We start from the raw sequence: 7,663 nt of genomic DNA on the forward strand, positions 1-7,663 counted from the left end.
CCATATCCTTTAGTTCACTAAACTTTGCATGCTCTACTCTTCAGCAACATTACTTGCTAAAAAACAGAACTGCGGTAACATCAGCACTTGGCACTGCTTGACAATGATAAGGCATAATCTTATCAGTCACCCTCCGATTAGCGATAAATCGGAAGATTTCTTGAACAGTGCTTGGCAGGTAGCACTAATTAACCCATGAGATTATTAATTAAAAAAACCCAGCAAGCCAGCGTGTAAAAAGGATCAACGTAATATATCAAGGGCAACAGAAATTCACCATCTCTCTGGAGATGGCCTCATCATCCTCTCACCAACAGTACATCTTTTGAAAGATGAATTTAAAGATTGGATCAAAGCAGGGAGAGAGCAAACTGTAGAGTTTTTAAAATGGTAAAAACAGTTACTGTCTGCAAATGCATTTTCAAGCAAATTCTACAACAGCGCACATAAAATTAGAGGTTCATTACAAAGATAATCAATTCACCCCGCCATTAACACAGGAGATTATCAAGCTAACTGACAAAAACAACATCAGAAAACAAGCAAGCACCACTGCACCAAAAAGGAGTATTGAATAATGACATAATTCATCACAAGACCCCTGTTGTGTCCAAGTTTGTCACCTATCTTGTTGATGAATGTAGCTTTGTACATATTCAACCACACACTCATAATTCGCTGCATCACTGGGGGTCACCCTTTCTGCAAACATAGATTTTGTGAGATTCCAAAAGGGGAATTACATGATACTGTATAAATTGCCAATTAAGTAAGCATAATTAGCTGTAATCACATGGCACTCAAAGTTTGCTCGGGCCCATTTCAAACATAACTTTCAATCCGAATAGGCATTCAATGTTTTGTTTGTTCCAGTAACTTATATGGAGTATTATTTAAGAGTTGTTCCCAAATCACAAAAGAAAGGACACGTAGATACAAATATACCTTGTGGATTGTAAAAACATCTCAGTCTTCTTCCGATTCAGATTCAAGATCTTCTTCAGATTCAGATTCAGATTCAGGATCTTCGTACGATTCAGATTCAAGATCATCTTCCCCAGCCTGAGTAATTCTCGGCAGCTGACCAATCGGCGCCACAGACGCTGCATCATGAGCTCGCATCTCCGCTGACGATCCCTCCAGCAGATTCTTCTTATCGCCACCATTCCGCAAACCTGCCCACAAAGAAAGAAAAACGCAGATGTAGCAAATCAGCTCAACAGGAGCCAGTTGCCCAATATAAATTTCAGATTTCCCAGCAAAAGGAAAAACTGATGTACCACATGAAAATTAAGTCCTACTGCTATTTTGTCAGCATCCCACAAAAAAAAACTTAGTGAAGCAGCTGTGTCCATCGGAGAAAAAGAGTTGTCGATGGATATAGGTATACCTTGTGGATTGTGGAAACTCATGTACGGGATGAAAGCTCGAAACTTTTTTCTCTCCCATTCCCTCTTCCACTGTAGTGACTTGAGATTAATCTTGTAGATGCCAAGATCCGTGGTCACGAAAATGATATCGGTGCCTTCCACAGATCCAATCAGCCTAAGTCCTTTATTTGGATTTCGAATGGGAAGAATGTCCTTGATATTGATGACTGTACGCTGAGTCCATGACGCAACTCCGTCAGAACCCATGTGCCTTGACCACAGATTGAGGATTAAGCCGTAGACATGTGCAAACCCCAAACTGTCATCCTCCATCGCCATGAGGATAGAAGCATTGGCATTGACAGACCACGCAAGGGGCATATCAATCAGTGATAAGCTATTAGTGCTCATGTCGTACTTGAGAATTCCTACTACGCGATGTTCGGCACAGTTACAAAGCTTGAAATGAAGTGCGTCTTGGACGAAGACAGGGGGCGCTTCGTAGATGTACAAATCGGAGTCAAGATGAAGAGCAGAGCACGGCTTGCTCCACTTATCAAAAGGAGATTGAAGGCCCGGCTTGCTGTGGTTACTCGTCACCGGCAAGGACACGCACGCCCGTGCAACACACTCATCTTCATGACAATGGTCCAGGCCGACAAAGACGACCTGGAAGGGGCCTGCGTGACAAGTGTGGTGGTCACAGCCGGCCACGGCGCAGACCACCGCGGCCCCATAGGTGTTGTCTACCAGGGGGGGCGCCTCCAGCTCCCTCCGGCAGCCCGTCATGGGGTCCCAAACGACGAGCGTCATTGGTGTATAGGCCACTTCGCCAATGAGAACGCGGCCATGACGGCAGTCCAACGCACTGTAGCCCAACCAGTCGTCGTCGGGGATGCACGCACGAAATTTGGTGGTGGGGAGAAAGTGTGGGATGTTATCTTCCGTCTCCGGGCGGGAGTTGGAGTGGAAGAAATAAAGGAAGCCCAGCATGGGGGGAGCTCCATGCAGCTCACGGTAGCGGCCGCGGAATCGAGCGCCGGAGAGGAGGCCGAGCCAGCGCTTGCTGGAGAGGGAGGCGCGCACGAGGTGCTCTGGCTCGTCCGGCGGAAGGCGGAGGAAGATCTCCTCGAGGAGCTCGTCCAGCAGCGCCGGTGCCGGCGGCGACATGGTGGGTGGGTGGAGGCGGCGAGGGTTTCGATCGGGTGGGGAAAAGTTTGAGGTGCTGCGGCGGAAGGAAGGAGAGATCTCTCACGAGCTCGCTTTTCTTCTCTCGTGTGGTCTGGGTGGGTGGGGTGGGTGGGCCTCTTCTTTTCTTTCTTTTGGGCTCCGCTCCTTCTTTCCTTTCCTCTTTTGATGAATTGACATGTACAAATGCTTGGGAGAAGCCATTGATTTGGCGCTCCCATGATTATTAAATTGGACAACAACACCCTTGATGAAAAATATAACATTGAACACCCTTGGTGCTCCTAGGCAGCAATGGTCAGGGTGGCGGCGGGGTTCCTCGGCACGGCGCGGGCGGGCGGCTGGGCGGCGGGGTGGCATGACCTGGCGGCGGGGCAGGTCTACGACATGACTTCCGGAAGCGGGGGAGCGGCGATGAGCGGCTGTGTGTTGGCGGCACCGACGCCGGCCTGCTGCAGCGTGGCCGGCGGGGCTTAGCGGACCCATTTCGGGCCTGACCGGGCTAGGAGTGGCCTGGTATGCCCTGCTGCCGTGTTCGGACGGCGACCGTAAAGGTGCCGGAGGCGCGGGCCTCTCGCACGACGGCGGTGGAGGTGGTTCCCCTCACGCTCGGCTTCGGTGCTGCTGCTCCCGTCGCTTGGCACTTCTCTTCGGTCTTCTTGGTCTCGTGTTGGTGTTTGTAGTGAGACGGCATGGGTGGCGGCGCAACCGCGTTGGCGCATGGTGTTGGGCGGTGGTTTGGCTGGTCGGCTCCAGTTTGGCGGTGGGGTTTAGAGCGTAGGAGAAATCCTTGCCGGTTCGTCCGGCTCTGATGCGGTGACACCGGTGGGTGCCACCATTCCTTCCTGAAGGGTGTTGGTGGTGGCCATCCCCCACTTTCCCTGCGCGTGCCGGGGGAAACCCTCGGACACGTCCGGGCAGCAACGTCGTCAGTGTCGCATCCCTTCTTGGAGGTGTTGCTTCGTATGCGGCGGATCGAAGCCTCGGGCTATGATGGTTTGTTTCTGGAGGGCGCATCGGTGGCGGATCATCCGCGCTTTGTCGAGTTGTCGTTGTTGGCATTTGTTTCTTTTTTTAGGCTTGATGTGCTGCTCGCCCCAGCAATGCTATCTGTACGGTGTTTGTTGCTTTGAAATACAAAGCGAGGGAAACCCTTTTTCAGTAAAACTGAAACATTACAAACATACAAGGGGAATTCACTGCTGCCATCCCAGACTTACACAAGCCGTTGGTGCGTAGTAAGCCCAGTTCATGTCGCACCTGATGTGCATGGCCAGATCATGTGAGTCGTTGTAACTGTGACCGGGAAGTCACAGACTGTTGCCATGAGACACCAACAACAACAGTCTAAAGCATGGCCCATCTACATGAGGAAGAATGTGAAGGCCGGCGAGGCCACCGGAGCCACGCCAAGCCGAGGCGAAAGCATCGTGTCTGACGACTCTCACCCACAAGCCTATAGATCGGATTCGAGGTAAACAATCCTCACACGCCTCATAGTGATGCCGAGACCAGCGACACAACTACGAGGACGGGCCTCAAGATAGTTATTCCCCTGTGTCGCCGCCTCCACCATCCAGACAAACAACACAAAAAGACCAAAACCTAGCAAACTAGACCAATACTCCCCCATGAAGGAGAAGATACATGTCGTCCCCGCCTACTGGCACCAATTGGCCTCTAGAGATGAGGGAGACTTAGATAATCAGTCGACGAGGGCGAATGCTTAGTGATGGCTATGTTGGAAATATGCCCTAGAGGCAATGACAAAATGTTTATTATTATATTTCCTTGTTCATGATAATTGTCTATTGTTCATGCTATAATTGTGTTATCCGGAAATCGTAATACATGTGTGAATACGTACACCACAACATGTCCTTAGTTAGCCTCTAGTTGACTAGCTCGTTGATCAATGGATGGTTACGGTTTCCTGACCATGGACATTGGATGTCATTGATAACAGGATCACATCATTGGGAGAATGATGTGATGGACAAGACCCAATCCTAAGCATAGCACAAGATAGTATAGTTCGTTTGCTAGAGCTTTTCTAATGTCAAGTATCATTTCCTTAGACCATGAGATCGTGTAACTCCCGGATACCGTAGGAGTGCTTTGGGTGTACCAAACATCACAACGTAACTGTGTGACTATAAAGGTATACTACAGGTATCTCCAAAAGTGTCTGTTGGGTTTCACGGATCAAGACTGGGATTTGTCACTCCGTATGACGGAGAGGTATCTCTGGGCCCACTCGGTAATGCATCATCATAATGAGCTCAATGTGAGCAAGTGGTTGGTCACGGGATCATGCATTACGGTACGAGTAAAGTGACTTGCCGGTAACGAGATTGAACGAGGTATTGGGATACCGATGATCGAATCTCAGGCAAGTAACGCACCGATTGACAAAGGGAATTGCATACGGGATTGCTCGAATCCTTGACATTGTGGTTCATCCGATGAGATCATCGTGGAACATGTGGGAGCCAACATGGGTATCTAGATCCCGCTGTTGGTTATTGGCCGGAGAGCTATCTCGGTCATGTCTGCATGATTCCCGAACCCGTAGGGTCTACACACTTAAGGTTCGGTGATGCTAGGGTTATTAGGAAGACTTGTAAGTGATTACCGAATGTTGTTCGGAGTCCTGGATGAGACCTTGAACGTCAGGAGGAGTTCCGGAATGGTCCGGAGGTGAAGATTTATATATGGGAAATTGTCATACAGTCACTGGAAAAGTTCGGGGGCTTATCGGTATTGTACCGGGGCCACCGGAGGGGTTCCGGGGGTCCACCGGGAGGGGCAACCTCTCTCGGAGGGCCTCATGGGCCGTAGTGGGCCGGGAACCAGCCCCTGGAGAGCTGAGCGCATCCCCCCTTGGGCCCATGCGCCTAGGGTTGGGGGGGACCCTAGAGGGGGCGACCCCCTTGCTTGGGGGGCAAGGCCCCTCCCCTTGGCCGCCCCCCTTTAGATCTCATCTAGAGGGAGCCGGCCCCCTTCCCCCTTCCCCTATAAATAGAGGGGCGAGGGGAGGGCTGCACAAAACATCCAAGGCGCAGCCCCTCCCCTCCCCAACACCTCTTCTCTTCCGTTAAGAGCTTGGCGAAGCCCTACCGGAGTACTGCCTCTCCACCACCACCACGCCATCGTGCTGCTGCTGGAGCTCTCTTCCTCAACCTCTTGTTGGGGAACGTAGCAGAAATTCAAAATTTTCCTACGTGTCACCAAGATCTATCTATGGAGAAACCAGCAATGAGGGGAAGGAGAGTGCATCTACATACCCTTGTAGATCGCTAAGCGGAAGCGTTCAAGAGAACGGGGTTGAAGGAGTCGTACTCGTCGTGATCCAAATCACCGGAGATCCTAGTGCCGAATGGACGACACCTCCGCGTTCAACACACGTACAGCCCGGTGACATCTCCCACGCCTTGATCCAGCAAGGAGAGAGGGAGAGGTTGAGGAAGACTTCATCCAGTAGCAGCACAACGGCGTGGTGGTGATGGAGGAGCGTGGCAATCCTGCAGGGCTTCGCCAAGCACCTGCGGGAGAGGAGGAGGTGTCACGGGAGGGAGGGAGGCGCCAGGGCTTCAGGTGTGGCTACCCTCCCTCCCCTCCACTATATATAGGGGCAAGGGAGAGGGGGGAGGTGCAGCCTTGCCCCTTCCTCCAAGGAAGGGGTGCGGCCAAGAGGGGGGAGGAGTCCATCCTCCCCAAGGCACCTCGGAGGTGCCTTCCCCTTTTAGGACTCTCCCCTCCCCAAGTCTCCTTGGCGCATGGGCCTCTTGGGGCTGGTGCCCTTGGCCCATATAGGCCAAGGCGCACCCCCTACAGCCCATGTGGCCCCCCGGGGCAGGTGGACCCCCCCGGTGGACCCCCGGACCCCTTTCGGCACTCCCGGTACAATACCGATAAAGTGCGAAACTTTTCCGGCGACCAAAATAAGACTTCCCATATATAAATCTTTACCTCCGGACCATTCCGGAACTCCTCGTGACGTCCGGGATCTCATCCGGGACTCCGAACAACATTCGGTAACCACATACAAACTTCCTTTATAACCCTAGCATCATCGAACCTTAAGTGTCTAGACCCTACGGGTTCGGGAACCATGCAGACATGACCGAGATGTTCTCCGGTCAATAACCAAGAGCGGGATCTGGATACCCATGTTGGCTCCCACATGTTCCACGATGATCTCATCGGATGAACCACGATGTCAAGGACTCAATCGATCCCGTATACAATTCCCTTTGTCTAGCGGTATTGTACTTGCCCGAGATTCGATCGTCGGTATACCGATACCTTGTTCAATCTCGTTACCGGCAAGTCTCTTTACTCGTTCCGTAACACATCATCCCGTGATCAACCCCTTGGTCACATTGTGCACATTATGATGATGTCCTACCGAGTGGGCCCAGAGATACCTCTCCGTTTACACGGAGTGACAAATCCCAGTCTCGATTCGTGCCAACCCAACAGACACTTTCGGAGATACCTGTAGTGCACCTTTATAGCCACCCAGTTACATTGTGACGTTTGGTACACCCAAAGCATTCCTACGGTATCCGGGAGTTGCACAATCTCATGGTCTAAGGAAAAGATACTTGACATTAGAAAAGCTTTAGCATACGAACTACACGATCTTTGTGCTAGGCTTAGGATTGGTTCTTGTCCATCACATCATTCTCCTAATGATGTGATCCCATTATCAATGACATCCAATGTCCATGGTCAGGAAACCGTAACCATCTATTGATCAACGAGCTAGTCAACTAGAGGCTTACTAGGGACATGGTGTTGTCTATGTACCCACACATGTATCTGAGTTTCCTATCAGTACAATTATAGCATGGATAATAAACGATTATCATGAACAAGGAAATATAATAATAACTAATTTATTATTGCCTCTAGGGAATATTTCCAACAGTCTCCCAGTTGCACTAGAGTCAATAATCTAGTTCACATCGTCATGTGATTAACACTGACAGGTCACATCGCCATGTGACCAACATCCAAAGAGTTTACTAGTGTCATTAAAGTAGTTCACATCATCATGTGATTAAGACTCAATGAGTTCTGGGGTTTGATCATGTTTT

At 50.6% G+C, this 7,663-nt stretch overlaps 1 protein-coding gene across 1 annotated transcript; it reads right to left on the bottom strand.

Annotated features, from left to right (window-relative positions):
- Window positions 1-420: 420 nt before the first annotated feature.
- LOC123117796 (uncharacterized) lies at window positions 421-2,634 on the bottom strand. Its single transcript, XM_044538472.1, has 3 exons — window positions 1,391-2,634; window positions 946-1,175; window positions 421-702 (listed from the first exon to the last, which is right to left on the bottom strand). Exons 1-2 carry the CDS (start codon window positions 2,538-2,540, stop codon window positions 967-969), a joined length of 1,359 nt encoding a protein of 452 aa, XP_044394407.1. The 5' UTR covers window positions 2,541-2,634; the 3' UTR covers window positions 421-702; window positions 946-966.
- Window positions 2,635-7,663: the final 5,029 nt, after the last annotated feature.

The sequence above is a fragment of the Triticum aestivum genome, chromosome 5B (assembly GCF_018294505.1).
Source record: "Triticum aestivum cultivar Chinese Spring chromosome 5B, IWGSC CS RefSeq v2.1, whole genome shotgun sequence".
Taxonomy (NCBI): Eukaryota; Viridiplantae; Streptophyta; class Magnoliopsida; order Poales; family Poaceae; genus Triticum; species Triticum aestivum.

Bases quoted from the DNA above. Each gene is read 5' to 3' on its own strand.
- LOC123117796 (XM_044538472.1), bottom strand. From the start codon at position 2,540: ATGTCGCCGCCGGCACCGGCGCTGCTGGACGAGCTCCTCGAGGAGATC. The intron at 1,176-1,390 runs GTATACCTATAT...CTTTGTGGGCAG, and splicing joins GAGTTTCCACAATCCACAAG to GTTTGCGGAATGGTGGCGAT.